The sequence below is a fragment of the Oncorhynchus gorbuscha genome, linkage group LG24 (assembly GCF_021184085.1).
Source record: "Oncorhynchus gorbuscha isolate QuinsamMale2020 ecotype Even-year linkage group LG24, OgorEven_v1.0, whole genome shotgun sequence".
Lineage (NCBI taxonomy): Eukaryota > Metazoa > Chordata > Actinopteri > Salmoniformes > Salmonidae > Oncorhynchus > Oncorhynchus gorbuscha.
Window position 1 is genome coordinate 20,616,323 of NC_060196.1, and position 26,758 is coordinate 20,643,080.

A 26,758-nucleotide genomic window follows, 5' to 3' on the forward strand; every position below is an offset into this window, starting at 1 on the left:
AGCTAGCCATTTCACATCCGTTACACAGATATGGGATATACATTTTAAAATAAATGATTTATTTACTGTCCTATCATGATTGAACTGTTCCCAACCCTATACCCTAGTCACCCACCTGAGCGACCCATACACTAAGGTGAAGTCCTTATCTGTTTTATTGGCCAACTGTAAGTAGCCTATACACAGCCAAATCAGAAAGATTAATGTGGTCAGAGACCTACTAAAGCAGCACTGCCCCCTCAAGATTTTGAACCTGCCTGGCAGGGTTGGTCCGACAAAGCCAAAGCTCCCTGATGGGAGAGCATAATATACAAGGAAATTATCTAAGCTGCTAATGAGAACCTTGACGACCTTGTATCTAGCCGGTGGGGATTCCGGTCACACTCAGATGGAACAACTGTTGAGCATCTGAGTGTATGGTTGTTTGTGGGGGAAAGGGATTGAGTGTGTTTGTTGCTAGGGAGTAAACATGTTAAGGACAATATACAGGATGAATCACAATAATTGTTTGATAAAATAATAATTGCTTGCCAAATTGTAATTTTTGTAATGGCAATATTGGTAAGAGGCAACAATCCTTTTCTTAAACTACCTAAATTATTACAATGGTTAATTATGGAAATTAAGATAAGCAGGATTATTATCTACAGTGGGGAGAACAAGTATTTGATACACTGCCGATTTTGCAGGTATTCCTACTTACAAAGCATGTAGAGGTCTGTAATTTTTATCAAAGGTACACTTCAACTGTGAGAGACGGAATGTAAAACAAAAATCCAGAAAATCACATTGTATGATTTTTAAGTAATTAATTTGCACTTTATTGCATGACATAAGTATTTGATCACCTACCAACCAGTAAGAATTCCGGCTCTCACAGACCTGTTAGTTTTTCTTTAAGAAGCCCTCCTGTTCTCCACTCATTACCTGTATTAACTGCAAATGTTTGAACTCATTACCTGTATAAAAGACACCTGTCCACACACTCAATCAAACAGACTCCAACCTCTCCACAATGGCCAAGACCAGAGAGCTGTGTAAGGACAGCAGGGATAAAATTCTAGACCTGCACAAGGCTGGGATGGGTAACAGGACAGTGGGAAAGCAGCTGTGAGAAGGCAACAACTTTTGGTGCAATTATTAGAAAATGGAAGAAGTTCAAGATGACGGTCAATCACCCTCTGTCTGGGGCTCCATGCAAGATCTCACCTCGTGGGGCATCAATGACCATGAGGAAGGTGAGGGATCAGCTCAGAACTACACGGCAGGACCTGGTCAATGATCTGAAGAGAGCTGGGACCACAGTCTCAAAGAAAACCATTAGTAACACACTATGCCGTCATGGATTAAAATCCTGCAGCGCACACAAGGTCACCCTGCTCAAGCCAGCGCATGTCCAGGCCCGTGTGAAGTTTGCCAATGACCATCTGGATGATCCAGAGGAGGAATTTTTTTTTTTTTTTAATTTTACCTTTATTTAACCAGGCAAGTCAGTTAAGAACACATTCTTATTTTCAATGACGGCCTGGGAACAGTGGGTTAACTGCCTGTTCAGGGGCAGAACGACAGATTTGTACCTTGTCAGCTCGGGGGTTTGAACTCTCAACCTTCCGGTTGAAGGTTGAGGCATTTTTTTTTGTCCATTAAAATAACAAAATTGATCATTAATAAAAATGTAGACATTGCTAATGTTGTAAATGACTATTGTAGCTGGAAACGGCTGATTAAAAAAAATGGAATATCTACGTAGGCGTACAGAAGCACATTATCAGCAACCATCACTCCTCTGTTCCAATGGCACATTGTGTTAGCTAATCCAAGTATATAATTTTAAAAGGCTAATTGATCATTAGAAAAACCATTTTAACAATGCTTTTTTTTCCTGATAAAACTAGTTCAGTTTCATTATATTATCATATGTCCCAGCTGCCTGCCGTAGTTTCAGTAATTACAAAAAAACAAGACTTTAGGGCATTTTTCACCCTGCCAGTTCCTAAATAGTTCTATTGAGCACTGTGGCACCAATTTGCCTTCCGAACGTTCTATTCCCAGTTTATGGTTCTACGTCACAATACCCGTTTTGCTATTGTTGGCAATGGAGACCTGTCCACATTGTAGTTAAAATGTAAACAAATGACTCATGGAACTCTGAGGTCGTCCCATTGTTTACTATAGGGAAATATAGGTATGTATGTTTATTTCGCAATGTGTATATTTAGATGATTTTACATTGAATACCATTTTAATCATGAGAATATCCTCTTCTAATTACGTTATGCTGGGCAGTGTATTCCGTTGTCATCAAATGCTAGACTCGAAATACCTTTTGCCCTTGGAAAGCTGCGCTTCCCCCATTGTTTTCCTATGGAGAGTCATGCTTGTATATTTTGCCAAATATCTCAATGTGTATATTATATCGATTTTTTTTCAAGACTGACACCATTTTAATCATGATAATCGAATTATGTAAGGCTGGGCAGTGTATTCCATTGTCATCGATAGCTTGACCAGAAATAGTAAAAAGTTGCACCCCCCATACTTCCTCTTTATGTAGACATAAGCACACATGGCACCATCGAGGTGCGGGATGTTTACTTTCTACACGAGTTGTTTTTCAGTTTCGACCTAAGAACAGATTGTAGTGGTAAAATAAAAAGGGATTTTTTTTTGTGCCATTAAGGCTAAATTGAATTCTAAACGTCACCCCGGTCAAAACGGGCTCTGCGATGGGCCTGCGCTGGTGTTCCAGTTTAGCCAACGTTCTTTTGCAAATTTCAGCCTTGGGTGAATTTCGACTTGTTCTATTGTCCAGCCTCCCCCTGCACTTTTAAGACAGTCCCATAGCCGCAAGTGCATAATATTTCCCCCATTGAAAGCCAACGTAAAGTCACTTTTTGAAAACGGAGAAAATAAAGTTTATACCTTGCGCTCTACCATCGGAATTAAGATATCTCTAGGACCTTCAGTTGAAGATGTATTGACGAGCAAGCTCCGAATATCTGCCAACTATCCAAACTGGAAACAAACCTACTGCGGTGAATCTCGGCTGACATTAACTGGAAAACTACGCTAGGTTAGCGTAGCTGTTTGAAAATGATACCAACAAAGGTGAGATGGTGTCGGCAAGAGCAACTAGCTAGTAATTGTTGTAATGAAACAGCAGGTCGTTACATTATATTAAAAAGTAACGTGTTACTTAGTCAACATGTTATTTGTTTAAATTATTATTATCTAGCAGTTGCTCTTACCGACACCATGTCCCATCCTTAGCTAGTTAGCCATGTGAAAAAACAAATACATTTTCATTTGCTAGGATTCAGGAAGCCAACCTAGCTTGCAGTTAGAACCAACTAAAGTTAGCTAGTAGCTGTAGCTAGCTACGTGTTTCTGGATAAGCGCGTCAGCTAATTACTCAAATGTAATGTGAACGTTGGCTAGCAGTGACCAGCCAAGACCGGTGAATCTAACGTCAGTTTGTTAATGTCAGGGGCGTTATCTTGCTTGCTAGCTAACTATGTTTTCTTTTCAGCTGAGTAAGAAGGACCCAACCCCTCAGCTCATCCCAGCAAAACAAGTTTATTTGGCTTGACTACCCTGGATCAGAGCTGTGTTGAAACGCACCAGAACAATCGCTTCGACGAAAATAACGTTAACGCAAGGTATTGCGTTTTAGTCAGCTAGCTTGTTGAAGCTTAGCAAGAAAAGTGCACGTTTCAGAAATGGCCACAGCCGGAACAGTTAATTCCGGTCCAGCGAGTTCCACTGGTAAGTACACATTCTCTCTCATATCTATACACCAAATAGCTAAAGATACTCGTTTTGATGATCAGGTCTTTGAGACTCATCCAGTAGTATGTGGATTGCTCTTTATAAATACAGCCATGTGATAGAACCCACCTTTGCCAAGTACACAACTCCTTGTCCTAGGGTTGGCACTGTTCAGTAGGGCAGAACATATTAGCTACAAACAGGACCATAACCATCCCCCCCCCCCCCCCCCATGCCATCCCATCCCACCCCACAGATGTGCACACTCAGTTCTGAAGGAGGCTATCCTCAGAGGTACCAGTGTGTCTGTGTGAACTGGTTGACATGAACTATTCCGGTTCTGTCAATTTAGGCCTGTGAATGTTTGCATGCCTTGTTGTCTTGGAAACTGATTCAGCTGCCAATAGCTGTAATAATTGGTAACTGATGACATCCCATGTATGCATCTTACTCCTTGGGCAATGTCATTTTAATAATAATAATGTATTCTATTTCTATTGCGCTTTTCGTAACATCAAAGCACTTCAAAAGCAAGCAACAAACAAGCAATACGTCATCGTTAGTAGCCTAGCTATTTATTAATATTTTGTATTCAGAGTCTTAGGCCACAGAATGTGATGTCTTGACACCTTTGCATGTATTCATGGCCAAATCACCTTTGTATAAATTGGGTCTAAGGAGGTTTTTGTGTGTTTTTAGACTGGTTGTGATTGGCATGACCAGCAGCTCTACGATCTATTACACAGTGCTGTGTGTGCGGTAAACAACGGCACTCAACTTTTTTTCTTGTTCTTTCTGTCCCTCAACAACAAAAAATCTCAGTAGGCTCAACTGGGACTCAGAAGATAGCTTCTTTAGAGGTGAGATGATGTACATTGGTTTTCATGCCAATAATTTATGCCTTCAGTAATCCCACTCATGTATATGAAGTAGGCTCACCAAAAGGTTGTATTATGTCCTTTGTCTCTTCCTGTGACTCACTACTTGTCCTCTCTTCCACTCACAGGTTCTAGGGTCCTCAGGCTCGTCTCAAACTATAAAGAAGACGATTGGCCACCGTGGGCTTGACCCCACTGGGGAGACCACCTACAAGAAGGTCAGTTCTTGGTCAACTCCCATTCACACATTGTAACAGACCTCATCTTTCCTACTTAAATGTTTTTCTTATGAATGAACATATTCAGTCCCTTTTGTCAGTTAATTACATAACCGCCAATCATATGTTTAGTCTTGTGAAGATGCATCTGCTGGTTTAAAAATGTCTCATCTATTTATGTTTCCCCATTTGAAGAGGTCATAGCAGTGTATTCACTAGGAACTAAATGTGACAAAATGACTTATCTAAATTTGTCTAATAGGAACACTAGTTTTCATTATATGTGTGTGTATATATATATATATATATATATATATATATATATATATATTTGCGCTACGGTGTGCACCCCAGGCATGCACTTCAAACTCGGAGCACTCCTCTGCTGACTTTAACATGTGCATATGTTCAACCTGGGAAATACGTTCTCTTCCTTTCTATTCAATCTCGATCTCTGCTCTGCCCTCCTCCAGACTACCTCGTCTGCCCTGAAAGGTGCCATCCAGTTGGGCATCACACACACAGTGGGCAGCCTGAGCCAAAAACCTGAGAGAGATGTACTCATGCAGGACTTTGAAGTGGTGGAGAGCATCTTTTTCCCCAGGTGTGTGTGATTTATTGACAGGAAAGTATAGCGGGAGTATGTGTTTCTATTATGTTTTTATGTCAATATTTCAAGTTTGGAATTGTGACAAAGAAGTAGGTTAAATAATGCTCTTCTCAATTTTACCATGGCATTGTTAAATACTTGTTTCTGATTGGCTTGAAGGACATTCTAGAACTTGCATTATTTCCCTATAACACATGGTATATTTGCACGGTAGAATTCAATGGCTATAGTTCATTCTTACATACCCTGTTTGAGCTACTTTTGAAAGCAAAAGTAAAATTGAAAACATTGGCTTTGTTGAATTTTATTTTCATAATAGCAAGCTAGGATTCATGGTTTGGTTAGCTAAACTAGCAATTGTATGTTTACCAAGGCAAATACTATAGCTATTTAGTAAACTTGCTAGCTACTTCAGTGGATATTGAAAAACTTGCTAGCTACTTCAGTGGATATTGAACACATTTCTAGCGGCAAATGTGTTAAATTATAGCCATGATATTCAAAGGGGTATTCAACTCGTGGCCCTAAGCGCTTTCTGGAAAATAATGCAACTCCGTGGAAGGTTAGTTCCACTCTGTTAGCGGGTCGTGGAACATACCTCCCACTTTGTTTATTATTTTCCAAAGAATGCATAGCCTCTCGTTGATTATCCCTTAATGTTCTCTTCTGCTTTAATTTTGCATTCTCAACAAGTGTAGAATTGTGTTTATGTAAGTTCATGTTCTCTGTCTGCAGTCACTTGAGGTATTAATCGCACTCCTCAATTTGTCTTTAGTGAGGGCAGTAACCTGACCCCAGCCCACCACTACAGTGACTTCAGGTTCAAGACCTACGCTCCCATCGCCTTCCGCTACTTCAGGGAGATGTTTGGTATCCGACCAGACGATTACCTGGTACTACACTCCCTCAACCCACCTTGAAAGGCAATACTGGAAGTGGAATTGTCTATTTACCTACCGTAAAAATGTCAGTTGAAAGCCCAGTCTCGGACAGCCGCCTGTCCCTTTTTTAATAGCCGGGCAACAGCAGATATTTCAAATAAACGCCTGGTAAATTAATTTAAGATGATGGCATGAATTTTTTATATGGTTTAATGGTTGATTTGTTGCATTACATAATTCACTAGTGACTCCAAGAAATGATTGCAATCATCTGTTTTTATTGCCAGTAAAAAAACTGCTAGGCATTGGCTGCTAACTAACAGCTTCTGCTAGCTAGCTAACAGCTGCTGCTAACTTGCTGGCAAACACAAAAACACTCAACAACTTCGGAGCACAGACCCCCAGAAATTGGCTGATCGCCCTCTCGTGGCAAACGTAAGAACTGCATAAAATGCACAATCAACGAGGATAATCATTATTATTTTTCTCAAAATAGAGGCATACTAAAGACAAGAGAATGTGACACTGTGTCTAGATGATAACACATTAGTGCAGGAAATGTATTAAAAATGCAGGATTTAACAATGAATTATTAAGGAAATAGAAGCCTGTCTCTAAGTTCCAGTTGTGTCCAGTGATTTAATTAAATAGACTCCTGCCCTATTAATATAAGTTTGATGGTAACAAATAATGAGTACTGTTTTTGTTGCAGTACTCGCTGTGTAACGAGGAACTGATTGAGCTGTCCAACTCTGGAGCCAGCGGATCTCTGTTCTACGTCTCAAGCGATGACGAGTTCATCATTAAGACTGTGCAGCACAAAGAGGCTGAGTTCTTACAGAAACTATTGCCTGGCTACTTCATGGTAAGAGAGTGAGTGTGGGTACGCCTGTGCATGCAATAGTGTGTGTGTCTGTGTGATGTTCCATTGTGTACCCTTTTTTTCCCCTTTGAGTTACCAAGTTGACCTAGTAGTTGCTGCACAATTCAATCTTTGTCCTGAATGTTTCCTGATTTATTGCGTGTGTTGTATTCTATGCTATGAGTGGATTTGATTGACATAGTTGGACCCCAATCCTTTCCCCTCCACTCGCTCTCTAGAACCTGAACCAGAACAAGCGAACCTTGCTGCCAAAGTTCTACGGTCTCTACTGCATCCAGGCAGGGGGAAAGAACATCCGCATTGTTGTCATGAACAACCTGCTCCCGCGCGCCGTGCGCATGCACCTCAAGTACGACATGAAGGGCTCCACCTATAAGAGACGAGCCTCAGCCAAGGAGCGAGAAAGGGCTGTGCCCACGTTCAAGGATCTGGACTTCATCCAGGACCTTCCCGATGGTCTTCTGTTGGAACCAGACAATTACAACGCCCTCAGCAAGACCATCCAGAGAGACTGCTTGGTGAGAGGGAGGGAGAATGTGTCTGTAGAGGTGTTTGTGGGTGGTGGTGTATATTTTAGGGTCGGGACAATACCAGTATTGTGATTAGAGGTCAACCGATTATGTTTTTCCAATACCGATTATTGGAGGACCCCCAAAAAAGCAGATACCGATTAATCAGCTGGTTTTATTTTAATTTTATTTCATATATATTATAATAATAATAATGACAATTACAACAATACTGAATAAACACTTATTAACTTAATATAATACATGAATAAAATCTATTTTGTCTCAAATAAATAATGAAACATGCTTAATTTGGTTTAAATTATGCAAAAACACAGTGTTTGAGAAGTAAAAGCGCAATATGTGCCATGTAAAAAAGCTAACTGTTAAGTTCCTTGCTCCAGAACATGAGAACATATGAAAGCTGGTGGTTCAATATTTCCAGTTCTTCAATATTCGGGGTTAAGAAGTTTTAGGTTGTAGTTATTATAGGAATTATGACGCTTCGACTCTATACCATTTGTATTTAATATACCTTTGACTTTTGGATGTTCTAATAGTATTGCCAGCCTAATCTCAGGAGTTGATAGGCTTGAAGTCATAAACAGCGTGTGAATCAAGCATTGCTAAGGGCTGCTGGCAAATACAGTAAAGTTTGAATGAATGCTTATGAGCATGCTGCCACTTACCACCGCTCAGTCAGACTGCTGTGTCAAATATCAAATCGTAGACTTAATTATAATAAACACAGAAATACGAGCCTTAGCGCATTAATATGGGCAAATCCGGAAACTATGATTTTGAAAACAAAACGTTTATTCTTTCAGTGAAATAAGGAACTGTTCCGTATTTTATTGAACGGTTGGCAACCCTAAGTCTAAATATTTGTTACATTGCACAACCTTCAATGTTATGTCATAATTGTACAATTCTGGCAAATTAGCTCGCAACGAGCCAGGCGGCCCAAACTGCTGCATATACCCTGACTGCGTGCAATGAATGCAAGAGAAGTAAAATAATTTCCCTAGTTAATATTGCCTGCTAACATGAATTTCTTTTAACTAAATATTCAGGTTAAAAAAATATATAGTTCTATGTATTGATTTTAGTAAAGGTATTGATGTTTATGGTTAGGTACAATCGTGCAACGACTGCTTTTTTCGCGAATGCTCTTTTGTTCAATCATCCCTTGTTTGGCGCGGTAGGCTGTAATTCAATGACAAATTAATAGGCACCGCATTGATTATATGCAACGCAGGACAAGCTAGTTAACCTAGTAATATCATCAACCATGTGTAGTTAACTAGTGATTATGTGAAGATTGTTTTTTATAAGATAAGTATAATGCTAGCTAGCAACTTACCTGAGCTCCTTGCTGCACTCGCGTAACAGGTGGTCAGCCTGCCACGCAGTTTCCTCATGGAATACAATATATTCGGCGTCCAAAAATGCCGATTACCGATTTGTTATGAAAACTTGAAATCGGCCCTAATTAATCGGCCATGCTTAATCGATCAACCTCTAATTCTGGTACTTGTTAGTATCGTGGCAAGGAAACAAAACAAAAGAAAACAAAACAAAAGGAAACAAAACACAAAGTGTATTTAACCTCAAACTCTGACGCCGTCTCGTGGCATTTTCTAAACAGCGTTTAATATTGTATACTACGCTAAGTATATTTTGGTTTCAAAATGTAAGTCGATTTCCAAAAAGACAATAACTGTAGCTTTCATGGGAGGTTAACAGGCTAAACAATTGTTTAACCACTCAGCGTTTAACGGGTTCACTTTTTTAGGAAAACGAATCCAATTGTATTTGTCACATGCGCCGAATACAACAGTGCAGTTATTTTAAGTAAAAAATATTTGGTATAAAATAAGCTGAAGAAACAAAAAAAAGACACAAAAAATCAATACGAGGCTATATACAGGTGGAACCGGTACAGAGTCAATATGTGGCGGTACAGGTTATAGTCGAAGTAATTGAGGTAATAATATGTACAGTACCAGTCAAACGTTTGGACACACCTACTCATTCAAGGATTTTTCTTTATTTTTACTATTTTCTACATTGTAGAATAATAGTGGAGACATCAAAACTATGAAATGACACAAATGGAGTCATATAGTAACCAAAAAGTTGTTAAACAAATCAAAATATGAGTTTCTTCAAAGTTGCCACCCTTTGCCTTGATGACAGCTTTGCACAAGCTTGATATTCTCTCAACGAGCTTCACCTGGAATACTTCTCCAACCATCTTGAAGGAGTTCCCACATATGCGGAAAAACCCTTGAATGAGTAAGTGTGTCCAGACTTTTGACTGGTGCTATAGGCAGGGGTGAAGTGACTATCCATAGATAATAAACGGCGAGTTGCAGCAGTGTAAAAAAAGGGGGGTCAATGAAAAGTCTGGGGAACCATTTGATGAACTATTTAGCAGCCTTATGGCTTGGGGGTATGAGCCTTTTGGACCTAGACTTGGAGCACCTGCACCATTTGCCGTGCGGTAGCAGAGAGAACGGTCTATCACTTGGGTGACTGGAGTCTGACGATTTTTAGGGTCCTGGGTGGCAGGAAGCTTGACCCCAGTGATTTACTGCGCCATACGCACTACCCTCTATAGCGCCTTGCGGCCGGATGCCGAGCAGTTTCCATACCAAGAGGTGATGCACCCATCAGGATGCTCTTGATGGTGCAGCTGTAGAACCTTTTGAGGATCTGGGGACCCATGCAAAATCTTTTCAGTCTCCTGTGGGGGAATAGGTTTTGTCATGCCCTCTTCACAACTTTCTTGTTGTGTTTGGACCATGATAGTTTGTTAGTGATGTGGACACCAAGGAACTTGAAATCGCTCAACCCGTTCCACTACAGCCCTGTCGATGTAAATGGGGGGTATGCTCAGCCCTCCTTTTCCTGTAGTCCACAATCCGTTCCTTTTGTCTGGCTCACATTGAGGGTGAAGTTGTTGTCCTGAATCCACACTGCCAGGTCTCTGACCCCCTCCCTATAGGCTGTCTTATCGTTGTCGGTGACCAGGCCTACTACCATTGTCAACAAACTTAATGATGGTATTGGAGTCCTGCTTGGCTACACAGTCGTGGGTGAACAGGGAGTACAGGAGGGGTCTAAGCATGCACCCCTGAAGGGCCCTTGTGTTGAGGATCAGCGTGACAGATGATGTTGCATACCCTTACCACCTGGGTGTAGCCCTCAGGAAGTCCAGGATCCTGTTGCACAGGGAGGTGTTTTGTCCCCCCAGGGTCCTTTGCTTAGTGATGAGCTTGCAGGGCACCATGGTGTTGAACACTGAGTCAACAAACAGCATGCTCACGTAGGTGTTCCTTTTGTCCAGGTGTGAAAGGTCAGTGTGGAGTGCAATAGAGATTGCATCATCTGTTGGGATGGTATGCGAATTGTAGTGGGTGTAGGGTTTCTGGGATTATGGTGTTGATGTGAGCCATGACCAGCCTTTCAAAGCACTTCATGGTACATACATGAGTGCTACAGGTCAGTAGTCATTTTGGTATGTTACCTTGGCATTCTTGGGCACAGGGACTATGCTGGTTTGATTGAAACATGTAGGTATTACTGACTCGGTCAGGGACAGGTTGAGAATGTTCCTTGCTGCACACCCTGTTCTCTCAAGCGATCATATTTTCACTAATCAGACTATTCTCAATTGAATCTTGTCTTTATCTAATATGAAACATGTGTTTTGATTTAGAATGTCCCTTTATGAAATGGGTAAGAACAAGTGCAGGGCGGAAAATACATGTCATCTGTATGCACTCGAATACCAAGTGGAGGCCACTCGGTTTTATAGCAGAGCAGCTGAGAAATAAGTATAATGGCAGCTTGGATCCTCCTCTTTTTAGTGGCAGCCATCAAAACTCTGCTTTCACACGGGATTGCATTGAGAAATGTCTGACCTTATAAGAACACTTATTTCACTTTACGCATTAACCACTGTGCTTGAGGAGCACGCAGCCTTCCTTTGCGCAACAGGTGATATTCCGCCCAAACTGTATGCCACAGGCTTTCTAACCATGTTCTTGCAGCTATCCAATGCTTAATGGTGAAATCTGTTTGGGAACATCGATTGTGACATGTTTTCACAATGAAACATATTTCAACTGTTGACAGGCTCTATCTCTGCGCGCTCGAGAAAGGAATGAAGGAGACGGAAACGTATGGTGGTGAGATTCTGTAGCTAAAGGTATTGGGGCGGCAGCGTAGCCTAGTCGTTAGAGCGTTGGACTAGTAAACCGAAAGGTTGCCAGATCAAATCCCCGAGCTGGCAAGGTACAAATCTGTCATTTTGCCCCTGAACAGGGCAGTTAGGAACCCACTGTTTCTAGGCCGTCATTGAAAATAATAATTTGTTCTTAACTGACTTACCTAGTTAAATAAAGGTCAAATAAAATTGTCAGGCTGATAGTTATGAAAATATAAAAGCCCTATTATTCAAAATCAAATTCACTATAATTGTAAGCCGCCCTGCACAGCATTGCCATAGTTCCTATACGTTCTCTCTGACTCATGGACAGAACGTTTGTAGCGTAGCATGAGGTAACCAGTCCATCCAGTATGCATAAATATTTGGCAGCGATTACAGCCTCAAGTCTTCTTGATTATGATGCTACACGCTTGGCCCACCTGTATTTGGGGAGTTTCTCCCATTTATTTTGTGCAGAACCTCTCAAGCTCTGTCAGGTTGGATGGAGAGCGTTGCTGCACAGCTATTTTCAGGTCTCGCCATAGATGTTCGATAGGGTTGAAGTCCGGGCTCTGGCTGGGCCACTCGAGGACATTCAAGAGACTGAAGTCACTCCTTTGTCTGAGCTGTGTGCTTAGGGTCGTTGTCCTGTTGGAGGGTGAACGTTCATCCCAGTCTGAGGTCCTGAGCGCTATGGAGCAGATTTTCATCAAGGATCTCTATACATTGCTCTTTCTCTTTTCCTCTATCCTGACTAGTCTCCCTGTCCCGTCTCTGTAACACATACCCACAGCATGATGCTGCCACCACCATGCTTCACAGTAGTGATGGTGCCTGGTTTCATCAAGACGTGACACTTTGCATTCAGTCCAAATAGTTCAATCTTGGTTTCATCAGGGAATCTTGTTTCTCATGTTCTGAGAGTCCTTTAGGTGCCTTTTGGCAAACTCCAAGCGGGCTGTCATGTACCTTTTTTGCTGTGGCTTCTGTCTGCCACGCTACCATAACTGCCAGATTGGTGGTGTGCTGCAACGGTTGTCCTTCTGGAATGTTCTCCCATCTCCACAGATGAACTCTGGAGCTCACTGACCAAGTCCTTTCTCCACCGATTGCTCAATTTTGCCGGGCGGCCAGCTCTAGGAAGAGTCTTGGTGGTTCCAAACTTCATCCATTTAAGAATAATGGAGGCCGCTGTGTTCTTGGGGACCTTCAATGCTGCAGACCTTTTTTGGTACCCTTCCCCAGATCTGTGCCTCGACACAATCCTGTCTCCGAGATCTACAGACAATTCCTTCAACCTCATGGCTTGGTTCTTGTTCTGACATGCACTGTCAACTGTGGGACCTTATATAGACAGGAGTGTGCCTTTACAAATCTTGTCAATTGAATTTACCACAAGTGGACTCCAATCAAGTTGTAGAAAGATCAAGAATGATTAATGGAAACAGGAGCTCAATTTCGAGTCTCATAGCAAAGGGTCTGAATACTTGTGTAAATAAGGTACCTTTTTTAAAATGTGTAATACATTTGCAAAAATGTCAACTCGTTTTTGCATTGTCATTATGGGGTATAGTGTGTAGATTGAGGGTGGATAAGGCTGTAACAATGTGGAAAAAGGGAAGGGGTCTGATTTACTTTCCGAATGCACTGTATAAGCTCTAATATGGGTGTTCTACATGCAACGTCTTAAATGCTTTGAATTAATCATCACCTTAGAAAGCACTGTCCATTTCGTTGTTTGGCTCTGAAACACCCACAACCATGTTTTCCACTCAGTTTCAACCTGTTGAGCTTCTTTCTTCAAATTGATCATGGTAAGGTAATGAATGAAATGTAGCCTAACAGTGAGTTTTAAAAGCATGATACTGTTTTGATGTGATTTTCATTTGCATTGATCTCAGTGGTTAGAGGAACAATCAAGCACTGAGTACCAGGCCATCAGCGGCCTGTTGGTAGTTAGTGAGTTGGGTACTACCAACTCATGTCCAGAGTGCATAAGAGGAGATTACCGTGACACGGAATTTGACTGCGGTCATGACTGCCAGTGTGGTGGTAATACGGTCACCGCAACAGCCCTAGTCCTGACTCCTTTATCCCATGTAGCTGCTACAGAGCTTTAAGATCATGGACTACAGCATGCTGGTGGGGATCCACAACCTGGAGCAGGCGGCCCGGGAGCGGGCTGGAGAGGTGGCCGACCAGAGGCCCCCACCGTCTCAGGGCCAAAAGTCCCTCTACTGCACTGCCATAGAGGCCATCCAAGGAGAGGCGCACGGCAAGGGAGCAGTGGACACTGAGGACAAGTGAGTATTATGCATTCTCTTTTGTTTCAGGAGCGTAAACAAGGCCAGTGATTGGTTACCTTGTCCGCTACACATCTCAATTTGATCATTAGACACGTTACGTCTGCATATCTGAAGTAATAGGATATGTATTGTAGGCTGATGATGATAAGTTCATTTTTGTTAGTGTATTCATGTATTCTCTATGTCCTTGAAGCATGGGAGGTATTCCAGCACGCAATTCCAAGGGCAAGAGGATGCTGGTGTACATTGGTATAATCGACATTCTGCAGTCCTACAGGTAACGAACTACTGCTCTTATTGTACGTAGTGGTATATTAATAGTTTTGTCTGCATTTGTGTCTGTCTGAAGTATGTGTGAAACTATGAATACATTAGGCTGTCCCTCCAGGAATTTGCAATGGCAAGAGTTTTTGCAAAATCCACAATTCTCTGCATTTTATGCGAGGACTTACAAATTTGACCAATCAACGCACTATTACCGAATAAAACAGTCAACTTATAACTGTCCGATCACCGCACCACAAAGAGGGCTCTCAGTTTTAAACAATAGCCACACTTTTACATCATAAAATGGTTCAATCAAACAACACGTTAAATGTTTTCCCCCATCAGCCCATTTGTGACAAATTGGACAAAATCATTGCAAATTGCCTAGCTGAATATCTGAATTGCCTCTGCAAAATGAATCATTTTGGCCCACAACTATCGCCAAAAAACGCTGCAGAGTCCTGAAGGAATTGATTAGGTTGATAGCACGGTTGGGGTCAATTCAATTTCAGTAAATTCAGCAAGTATACTGATTCCAGTTCTCTTCAATGTTGTTCAATTGGGAAGAATTGGAATTTGGTTTTACTTCCTGTATTGACTGGAATTAAATTGCAAGTGACTCCAACCCTGGTCTATAGTAAGCAACCCATGTCTTGTGTTTGGTCAGGTTTGTGAAGAAGATCGAGCACTCCTGGAAAGCTCTGGTCCATGATGGGGTAAGAGTTCAGACACACTATCCTCTGTGGTGACCTTTTTCATAAGCTAACTGGTATTTTAAAACCCTCTTTCTTCCAGGATACAGTGTCCGTGCACAGACCAGGTTTCTACGCTGACCGCTTTCAGAAATTCATGTGCAACACAGTCTTCAAGAAGATTCCATGTAAGCGCTTGAGTGTTACTCTACAAAACCTCTACACAATGGCTGCGTCCTGATTCTCTACCCTTCTCTAGAAGTGTGCACTCCCCGTCATGTATTGATAAGGAATTAACTATTGTGTGGATTACGGTGGAAACTCCTTCCAGCCATGCTTGCACCAATACAATGCTTTTAAATACATAATGGGGCGTGACCGAGTGCACACTTGTTGAGAAGGGGAGTGAATCGGAACTCAGCCAGAGTAGCAGTCCTCTCACCACTCCTTCCTCTCCATTTCCCCTCCAGTGAAGACATCCCCATCAAAGAAGACCCGAGTGGGGACCCAGGCAGGCTTACGGAGGGCCAACACTGCAAGCTCCAGACCCTTTCCATTCCCCCAGCCCAGCAGTAGCAGCAGCCTAGGAGTCCCACACTCCCAAAGTACAGAGACTGAGGGAGTCAGCGGTGAGCAATGGGAGGAGGAAGGGAGGGAGGGTTTTGGAAGAACTTTAATGTGATTTTATAAATTTATTAAGGATATAGTTGTCATTGGAAGTTGCAGTTGAGAGCACGTATTAGTGGTTGAAACCTTTTACAAAACAAATGATTAATGTGTTGTCCCTCCTCCCAGTGGTGCAGTCACGATGCCCTGACATACCACCAAATACCCCCATACATGATGTTGTCACCAGTAACTCTGTTGAAACAACCCTCTTCAATTCCTTGTTGGGAAGCTCAAAGCTCGCTACCACAGCTCCCTCCGTCAGGTTTGTTTGTGTCTTTCGCCAAGCTGTCTTGTTATACTGTTGTATTGAGTAATTTCCCATGGTCTCATCACTGCATCACATCTGTGTCATGTTTATATGGTTGAATCATGTGTTTATTAATCTGTCCTCTCACAGATCTGTGGGAGAGGAGGTCCATGAGGCAGCCAGTACAGAGGACGCTAGCACCCCCAAAAGGTAAAGAAGGGAAATGCATTCCCAGACCTTTCCACTATAAGGTATATGCTCTACACACAAACAAATTATCAAAAAATCTCTTGTCCTCAGTTTTGAAGCAGTGACCTCAGTGTTGTCAGTTGATGAGTGCATCGGTGGATGTGACGTCATCTCACTCAGTGACATAGTTCCTCAGACAAGCAGCTGTCATGTAAGTATGCGATACGTTAACCGGTCAATACCTCAACCTATCAATGTCTAACTATGAAAATATTCAATACCTTAACCCTGGGGGGTCAAACTCATTCCATGGATGGCCTAGTGCAGTGGTCACCAACCTATTCTGAGACAAGATCACTTTCGCAGTCAAAAAGCAAGCTGAGATCTACTGCTCAGATTTGTTTTTTAAATATTTACATTAACCTCACACAAACAGTTTTGTAGGAATAAGGTTTGGGCAGTAGGCCTAATACATTTTCACAGCATATTGGCTATGTGATTGGCCTGCCAGTATTGTTAATCAGACCATATTTCAAAACTGGAGCATTTGATAAGAAAATAGATCAGTTGGTTTAGCACTTGTGAGGCACTGTGGAGCATGAATTGAAGTTAGCTTTTTTATTTTACTGGACTGATGGTACCTGCATCTGATGTCAAATCACGACGTCAGTGATCTTCAGGTCAAAAATTGGAGCTCTAGATGTCAGAGTTTGACTTGGAATTCCGAGCTGGATGACTGTTCAAAACAATTTTTCCCAACTGCTTTCTCCTTCCTTTCCTCTGGTGTGATTGACCAGAGAGAGGGGACACTGTCTTCCACCTCATGGTGAAACTTGAGTCGCACCGCATCTGACTCATGCACAAATTCATGTTGTTCCTATGACCAGACAAAGTTAAATGTTCCTTAATACAGCAGCGCTTTGCTGTATTCGTTGACAGTCTCTGGTAATGGTTTTAAAAGTTATTAAATTTAACGTAGGCTAGTAGCCTATTAAACTTGGCTGTGGCCAGGGAAGCTCTGTAGCCACGGTGATTTGAACTATCTGATTGGGCAGCGCAGTAGGTGCACTCGAATTTCCGGGTAGGTGGAGTTTGTCTCATGGGAACACCCTGCTTTCCCGGTGCGCAGGACTTTTGAATCAAGTGCACCTACCGGCATGATGGCTTTAGGAGCTTCTGATAGGCTAAAATCAAAAAAGGCAGGTGACAAGCTTAGGTCCAAAATAAGCCCATAAAAACGCATGGTGCTAATTTTGGACAGGTTTTGGCGAGTGAAACCTCTTGCTTTGCCTCTTCCACTGTTTACACTCAGACACCAAATTTGGAACAAAAATTGTGTTTTCATAGACTTGAAAGCCAGATGGGTGATTTTTTTATTACAAAAAAAGCAGGTTAAAATAGTTTGATCAAATTATTAGTGGGGCTTATATTTAGCCTAATTCCACGCACCCTGAAGTCATTACATTATTGCTGACTGTTTGAAATTCAGTGAATTTTACCTTTAATTGTACAACAAAGCTTCATTTAGAGAAAATTTAAAGATCCCCATAAGTTTGAAAAATTATTTTTAGGCCATATTGCCCACTCCTGCCTCAACCTCTGAAATACCTCAACCTCTCAGTACCAAACAATGAAAATACTAATCAGATGGCACACAGGGGTTGTCTTCTGAAGGTAAGTTCCATGATTGACTGGGAAAAGGCCAAACTGGAGTTCTTTTTTTGTTGTGGTTTGAAACTTATCTAAATCAACCTCTTTTCTTTTTTTGCAGTGAACTATTTACTGTGAAAGACTGAAATGGACTAATGTGAGGACAATTAGGTCAAAGCAAGTCAATGGATGGGATGAGTGTAAGATGAAAAACTTTTTGAAGGCCTTATGAAAGAGAAACAATGGAAGGATAATGCGACAGAGGTAAAGGAGGGAAACAGAGAAAAGAAAGACTAAGAGGACTACATTTGGAATGCTACACACTCCAGATGCTATTATGGGGACCATACATCCAAATTCCATTGATGGGATCCTTCTTGTTTGAACTTTCCAAACCCTGCACGGGATTAGGTAGTACTGTGTCACAGTGCATGGGTGCCTTTTCTATTAGACCACAGTTGGTGGTGTATTAGACAAGTACATCTAAGTTGTAGTTGTTGTGCATTGCATCTCCGAATGGGTGCCTCTGTCAGGACCTGCACATCTCTGAAACTAAGAGACTCCTAGTATTGTTATAGTCGAGGCAGTGGTAGACATGCTACATTAATAAGTTGCCTTATGTGAGAAGAGGCTAAACAAGCCTTCACAAAAGTGACCAAATGGCGTCAAGACTGTTTCTCCCTTTTGTGATTCATTCATCCTGCCTGTGAATTGGATTGCTGGAGATCTTCCATATTGAGCTTTCCTGTACTATCATTACGTTATATTGGTATATATTATTTTATTCCAAACTGTGGCACTATGACAGAATGCCACTATTGGTGTTCAGAAGGACTGTTTGAAGAATTTTTAATTTAAAAAAAAAATCCCTGTGACATATTTAGATGTTTGGCCTTGCTCCACAAACTCACTTCCTGTATGCTGGAATGGCTAGAATGTACAGTGTTTGGTAAACCCATTAAGAAAGCAATTTAGGGCATGAAGCAAGCAGGGCCTATAGTTTCTGGTGTGTAAAGATGGGTTTTAGCTAGCGCTTCGTGGCATGAGACAGTTGGGCTTATAGAACAACATTTTACTATGGAAAAGCACATATACAAGGATCAACAAATAGTTTCTCAACAGGATTATTTTTAGGGTATGAAAGAATACTTCTAATGATCCCCTATACATTTTTATAGCTCATTCCACAACCAGAATCAACATAGAATGATTTTACACCGTTATAATTCCTATGTATAATCCCTACCTTTTCTATAACGGGAAGCAGCCACAGCACTTCTGTAGGTGATACTTGAGGGTTCAGGTGTGGAATGTTGTCCCCTTTTGATGTTTCCATTGATCCCCCAATGACGAAGGTGTTATTTAAAACAATGACAGGTTCAGCCATAGAAGTACACTGAACACTAATATAAATGTGACATGTAAAGTGTTGGTTCCATGTTTCATGAGCTGAAATTAAAGATCCCTGAAATTTTCCATATGCACAAACCCTGTCAGTCAGCATTTCTCCTTTGCCAAGATAATCTATCCACCTGACAGGTGTTGTATATCAACAAGAAGATTAAACAGCATGATCATTACACAGGTGCACCTTGTTGGGGACAAAATACCACTCTAAAATGAGTTCTGTCACAACACAATACCACAGATGTCTCAAGTTTTGAGGGAGCTTGCAATTGGCATGCTGACTGCAGGAATGTCCACCAGTGCTGTTGCCAGAATTGAATGTTAATTTCTCTACCATAAGCAGCCTTCATCGTTTTTGAGAATTTAGCAGTACATCCAACCGTCCTCACAAACACAGACCACATGTATGGCGGGTGCCGTGTTGGTGAGCGGTTTGCTGATGTCAATGTTGTAAACAGAGTGCCCCATGGTGGATTATGGTATGGGCAGGCAAAAGCTACGGACAACGAACACAATTGCATTTTATCGGCGGCAATTTGAATGCACAGAGATACCATGACGAGATCCTGCGGCCCATTGGCATGCCATTCATCCGTCGCCATAACCTCATGTTTCAGCATGATAATGAACGTGTCGCAAGGATCTGTACACAATTCCTGGGAGCTGAAAATGGCCCAGTTTTTCCATGGCCTGCATATTCACCAGACATGTCACCCATTGAACATGTTTTGGATGCTCTGGATTGATGTGCACAACAGCATGTTCCAGTTCCCATTAATATCCTGAAACTTCACATAGCCATTGAAGAGTGGAACAACATTCCACAGGCCACAATCAACAGCCTGATCAACTCTATGCGAAGGAGATGTGTTGCACTGCATGAGGCAAATGATGGTCACACCAGATACTGACTGGTTTTAGTAAAGGGTCATGTTTCTTCTTTTTTAACTACTATATTCATTATCATTCTGCCAGACAATGCATTGTCCCTATATTAAAGAAATTAGCAAGCTATTTTAATATGCAGCTACATTACATTTGAAACCTCTAGAGTAACTATGACACACAAAAGCCTGTTTGTAAATATTTATATTTATTAATATTTGTCTTCTTCAAAATGCCTTCTCCAAAAATGTATTATGTACCGCAGTGATTGTATGCGATATTGAGTAAGAGGTAGATTGCATTTCTCGTAATGAAACTAACATTCAACTGTCAAACTTTTCTAATTTTTCTGTGCTATATTTTTGTAGTGACTATAATTAACATTCCTGTTAAAATGCTTAATGTCAAGAGTTCAACAACCTGGTATGATTGCTTTTCTTTGTATAAACTATGTGTGGGTGTGGGAATCACTGAAATGCCTTTCCATGTTCTTCAGGGCAACTGGCATGTTTTCATACTGTATTCCTACCTGAATTCATTAATGATCAAGAATGAAAAAATTGCCTTGTAAGTGAAATACTTTAGCAGAATTTACTGTGTGCGGTTTATTTTATTCAAAATGTTTGATCAATATGCTTTGTGCAATGATTACACATTTGGGTATCAGAAAAAATCAAGGGTCTTTGAGGTAAAGTGTGATCAAACGTACATCTTTTAGTGGGGTGCAGTGGCGGAAAAAGTAGGTAGAAAATAAATGGAGCCCACATACTCGAGCTTCACCACATACCTACTATTCAGTCCTTCATGTTGTGTTTATTAATAAAGGTATATGGTGTTGCTTGAATAAAGACAGCAGTTTTAACCCATCTTCATATTGTACTGTTTTAGCCCATCTTCATACTGTACAATAGCAATCAAATTTCGGGTGTGTTTGTAAATTCACTCTGGCTATCTACGATTCAGAGCACTCCCTTTTGAGTGTGCCAGAGTGCAGAATAACTAATGAATTTACGAACACACCCCTAGTTCCGGGTGGAGAAAATCGCATACTGTGCATGGTTATCTGCATGGTTGTGCTCTGTATTTACAAGTCGGTAATTGCATAATGTAGTTGACAGTACAATAAGGAGCCCAAAAAAATCTACTTTTCAATAATTAACCAGAGTAAATGTCAGAGTACTATTTTATGGTGTAATCTCAATTATCCGGTAGATGGTGATAGTGAGCCACTACATCCATGACCTGGCTATGCAAGGTCAGTGAGCCACATCCAAAACTGTAGTTCGCAATAAACAACGAGCAATAATATGATAGCCCAGGTGTCCCGAGTTTAGGAAACGCTGTATTAGCCTTTGCACTCATTCATAGATGAAGGATATTAGCCTGGCCCATCTCCCAGCTAGCCCAAAAGGTCCATCAGCCACTCCTTGGGCTACAATACCTATTTTGCCAATCGGCCTGGACCCCCGCCAACCCATCACGACTGGACTACCGATGTAATTCGCCCGAGGAGGTTTATCAACTGGCTCCTCCGTTGCGACATCCCTGAATGCCCATCTGCTAGCCGCGGCCCGCTAGCTGGGTAGAGCATATCGGACTGTTCTCTTAAGAGGACCATCGGACAAATTCTTTGGCCACTATACCTATTTTGCCAATTGGCTTGGACTCTTTTACCACACGAAGCCCTGCTGCTAGCTTGCTAGCCCCGGCCCGCTAGCTGCCTGTCTCCGGCCCGAGCCACTCGCTGGACTCCATGATCACTCCGCATGCCTCTCCCTAATGTCGATATGCCTGTCTTGGTTAGTAATTATTGCCTTATTTCACTGTAGAGCCTCTGGCCCTGCTCAATACGCCTTAGTTAGCCCTTTAGTTCCACCTCCCACACACACCTCACCTGGTTTAAATTATGTTTCTATTGACATTATCTCTCTCATAGGTTAACCGCCACTGTATTCACATCCACTATACCTTTATCTGTACATTATGCCTTGAATCTATTTACCGTGCCCAGAAACCTGCTCCTTTTACTCTCTGTTCCGAACGTACTAGACGACCAGTTCTTATATCCTTTAGCCGTACCCTTGTCCTACTCCTCCTCTGTTCCTCTGGTGATGTGGAGGTTAATCCGGGCCCTGCAGAGCCTAGCTCCACTCCTATTCCTCACCGTTGCCACTTGCCCCCAGCTGTGCCCTGGACACCATATGTGAATTGATTGCCCCCCATCTTTCTTCAGAGCTCGTGCTGATAGGTGACCTAAACTGGGGCATGCTTAACACCCTGGCCGTCCTACAATTTAAGTTTGATGCCCTCAATCTCACTAAAATGATCAATGAACCGACCAGGTACAACCCCAAATCCGTAAACACGGGCACCCTCATAGATATCATCCTAACCAAGCTGCCCTCCAAATACACCTCTGCTGTCTTCAACCAAGATCTCATCGATCACTGCCTCATTGCCTGCGTCCGTAATTGCTCTGCGGTCAAACGACCACCGCTCATCACTGTCAAACGCTCCCTAAAACACTTCAGCGAGGAGGCCTTTCTAATCAACCTGGCCTGGGTATCGTGGAAGGACATTGACCACATTCTGTCAGTAGGGGATGCCTGGTTATTCTTTAAAAGTGCTTTCCTCACCATCTAAAATAAGAATGCCCCGTTCAAAAAATGTAGAACCAGGAACAGATATAGACCCAGGTTCACTCCAGATCTGACTGTTCTTGACCAGCACAAAAACATCCTGTGGCGTACTGCATTAGCATCGAATAGCCACCGCAATATGCAACTTTTCAGGGAAGTTAGGAACCAATATACAGTACACAGGCAGTTAGTAAAAGCAAAGGCTAGCTTTTTCAAGCAGAAATTTGCATCCTGTAGCACAAACTCCAAAAAGTTCTGGGACACTGTAAAGTCCATGGAGAATAAGAGCACCTCCTCCCAGCTGCCCACTGCATTGAGGCTAGGAAACACTGTCTCCACCGATAAAGCCGCGATAATTGAGAATTTCAATAAGCATTTTTTTACGGCTGGCCATGCTTTCCACCTGGCTACCCCTACCCTGATCAACAGCCCTGCACCCCCACAGCAACTTGCCCAAGCCTCCCCATTTCTCCTTTACCCATATCCAGCTGATGTTCTGAAAGAGATCAAAATCTGGACCTCCTACAATTCAGCCGGGCTTGACAATCTGGACCCTCTCTTTCTAAGATGATTCATCGAAATTGTTGCAACCCCTATTACTAGCCTTTTCAACCTCTCTTTCATATCGTCTGAGATCCCCAAAGATTGGAAAGCTGCCGCGGTCTTCCCCCTCTTCAAAGGGGGAGACACTCTAGACCCAAACTGCTACAGACCTATATCTATCCTACCCTGCCATTGTTCGAAAGCAAAGTTAACACACAGATCACCGACCATTTCTAATCCCACCATACCTTCTCCGCTATAAAATCTGTTTTCTGAGCTGGTCATGGGTGCAATTGAGCCACGCTCAAGGTCCTAAACGATATCATAACCACCTTCGATAAGAGACAATACTGTGCAGCTGTATTCATCGACCTGGCCAAGGCTTTCGACTTTGTCAATCACCACATTCTTATCGGCAGACTGAACAGCCTTGGTTTCTCAAATGACTACCTCGCCTGGTTCACCAACTCCTTCTCAGTGTCAAATCGGAGGGCCTGTTGTCCGGACCTCTGGCAGTCTCTATGGGGGTGCCACAGGGTTCAATCCTTGGGCCGACTTATTTCTCTGTATACATCAATGATGTTGCTCTTACTCCTGGTGATTCTGTGGTCCACCATTCTGTATACTTCTGGCCCTTCTTTGGACACTGTGTTACCTAACCTCCAGACAAGCTTCAATGCCATAAAACTCTCCTTCCGTGACCTCCAACTGCTCTTAAACGCTAGTAAAATCAAATGCATGCTCTTCCCGCACCCGCCCACCCGACTAGCATCACTACTCTGGACTGTTCTGACTCAATAAAAACGCACGGTGCAAATTTTGGCGAATGAAACCGCTTGCTTTGCCTCTTCCTCCGTTGACAATCAGACATCAAGCCCCCCCCCCCCCCCCCCCTATTAGTGACTGTGCATTTTGCATGGTTCCGGATAAATTTGGAACAAAAAGTTTGTTTTCATAGACTTGAAAGCTAGATGGGTGATTTTTATGCCAAAAACGCAGGTTAAACTAGTTTGATCTAATTATTAGTGGGGCTTATGTTTAGCCTAATTTCACGCACCCTGAAGTCATTACGTTATTGCTGACCGTTTGAAATGTAGTGAATTTGACCTTTAATTGTACAACAAGGCTTAATTTAGAGAGAACATTTAAAGATCCCCATAAATTTGAAAAAACATTTTTAGGCCATATCGCCCACTCCTAGCCTGAAACTCTGAAATACCTCCTCTCAGTACCAAACAATGAAAATACTAATCATAGATGGCACACAGGTGTTGTCTTCTGAAGGTAAGTTTCATGATTGACTGGGAAAAGGCCAAACTTGAGTTATTTTTTTGTTGTGATTTGAAACTTATGTAATCAACCTCTTTCTTTTTTGCAGTGAACAATTTACTGTGAAAGACAAATGGACTGTAATGTGAGGACAATTAGGTCAAAGGATGGGATGAGTATAAGATGAAATAAAAAATGTGAAGGCCTTCTGAAAGAGAAACAAACAGAGAAAAGAAAGACTAAGAGGACTACATTTGGAATGCTACACACTCCAGATGCTATTATGGGGACCATACATCCAAATTCCATTGATGGGATCCTTCTTGTTTGAACTTTCCAAACCCTGCACGGGATTAGGTAGTACTGTGTCACAGTGCATGGGTGCCTTTTCTATTAGACCACAGTTGGTGGTGTATTAGACAAGTACATCTAAGTTGTAGTTGTTGTGCATTGCATCTCCGAACGGGTGCCTCTGTCAGGACCTGCACATCTCTGAAACTAAGAGACTCCTAGTATTGTTATATTCGAGGCAGTGGTAGACATGCTACATTATGGTAGACATGCAAATACTTATGTCATGCAATAAAATGCAAATGAATTACTTAAAATCATACAATGTGATTTTCTGGATTTTTGTTTTAGATTCCGTCTCTCACAGTTGAAGTGTACCTATGATAAAAATGACAGACCTCTACATGCTTTGTAAGTAGGAAAACCTGCAAAATCGTCAGTGTATCAAATACTTGTTCTCCCCCACTGTATATGATTTTATGGGGGACGACCGCGGCAGCTTTCCAATCTTTAGGGATCTCGGACGATACGAAAGAGGTTGAACAGACTGGTAATAAGGGTTGCTACAATGGAGGCGGATCATTTTAGAAAGAGAGGGTCCAGATTGTCTAGCCCAGCTGATTTGTACAGGTCCAGGTTTTGCATCTCTTTCAGAACATCTGCTATCTGGATTTGGGTGAAAGAGAAGCTGGGGAGGCCGGGGTAGGGGTATTCAGGAGGAAAGCATGGCCAGCCGTAGAGAAATGTTTCTTGAAATTATCGTGGATTTATCGGTGGTGACAGTGTTACCTAGCCTCAGTGCAGTGGGCAACTGGGAGGAGGTGCTCTTATTCTCCATGGACTTTAGTGGAGTTAGAGCTACAGAATGCAAATTTCTGTTTGAAAAAGCTAGCCTTTGCTTTCCTGACTGACTGTGTGTATTGGTTCCTGACTTCCCTGAAAAGTTGCATATCGCGGGGACTATTCGATGCTAGTGCAGTCCGCCACAGGATGTTTTTGTGCTGGTCGAGGGCAGTCCGGTCTGGAGTGAACATTTACATTACATTTACATTTAAGTCATTTAGCAGACGCTCTTATCCAGAGCGACTTACAAATTGGTGCATTCACCTTATGACATTCAGTGGAACAACCACTTTACAATAGTGCATCTAAATATTTTAAGGGGGGTGAGAAGGATTACTTTATCCTATCCTAGGTATTCCTTAAAGAGGTGGGGTTTCAGGTGTCTCCGGAAGGTGGTGATTGACTCCGCTGTCCTGGCGTCGTGAGGGAGTTTGTTCCACCATTGGGGAGCCAGAGCAGCGAACAGTTTTGACTGGGCTGAGCGGGAGCTGTACTTCCTCAGTGGTAGGGAGGCGAGCAGGCCAGAGGTGGATGAACGCAGTGCCCTTGTTTGGGTGTAGGGCCTGATCAGAGCCTGGAGGTACTGAGGTGCCGTTCCCCTCACAGCTCCGTAGGCAAGCACCATGGTCTTGTAGCGGATGCGAGCTTCAACTGGAAGCCAGTGGAGAGAACGGAGGAGCGGGGTGACGTGAGAGAACTTGGGAAGGTTGAACACCAGACGGGCTGCGGCGTTCTGGATGAGTTGAAGGGGTTTAATGGCACAGGCAGGGAGCCCAGCCAACAGCGAGTTGCAGTAATCCAGACGGGAGATGACAAGTGCCTGGATTAGGACCTGTGCCGCTTCCTGTGTGAGGCAGGGTCGTACTCTGCGGATGTTGTAGAGCATGAACCTACAGGA

The 26,758-nt window shown here is 42.3% G+C and overlaps 1 protein-coding gene across 4 annotated transcripts; it reads left to right on the top strand.

Annotated features, from left to right (window-relative positions):
• The first annotated feature begins 2,162 nt into the window (after positions 1-2,162).
• On the top strand, positions 2,163-21,137 carry LOC124012612 (phosphatidylinositol 4-phosphate 5-kinase type-1 alpha-like). 4 transcript variants are annotated; one of them, XM_046326438.1, is made up of 17 exons: positions 2,163-2,185; positions 3,530-3,765; positions 4,591-4,628; positions 4,775-4,864; positions 5,338-5,468; positions 6,250-6,367; positions 7,068-7,220; positions 7,457-7,756; positions 14,067-14,266; positions 14,463-14,546; positions 15,204-15,252; positions 15,332-15,416; positions 15,699-15,857; positions 16,024-16,159; positions 16,295-16,354; positions 16,445-16,544; positions 18,105-21,137. In XM_046326438.1, exons 2-17 carry the CDS (start codon positions 3,720-3,722, stop codon positions 18,105-18,107), a joined length of 1,752 nt encoding a protein of 583 aa, XP_046182394.1. In that variant the 5' UTR covers positions 2,163-2,185; positions 3,530-3,719; the 3' UTR covers positions 18,108-21,137. The 4 variants fall into 4 exon arrangements, with proteins under 4 accessions (XP_046182394.1, XP_046182392.1, XP_046182395.1 ...); XM_046326436.1 differs by lacking the exon at positions 2,163-2,185 and adding an exon at positions 2,563-3,073; XM_046326439.1 differs by lacking the exon at positions 2,163-2,185 and adding an exon at positions 2,563-3,073 and having other exon boundaries at positions 4,594-4,628.
• Positions 21,138-26,758: the final 5,621 nt, after the last annotated feature.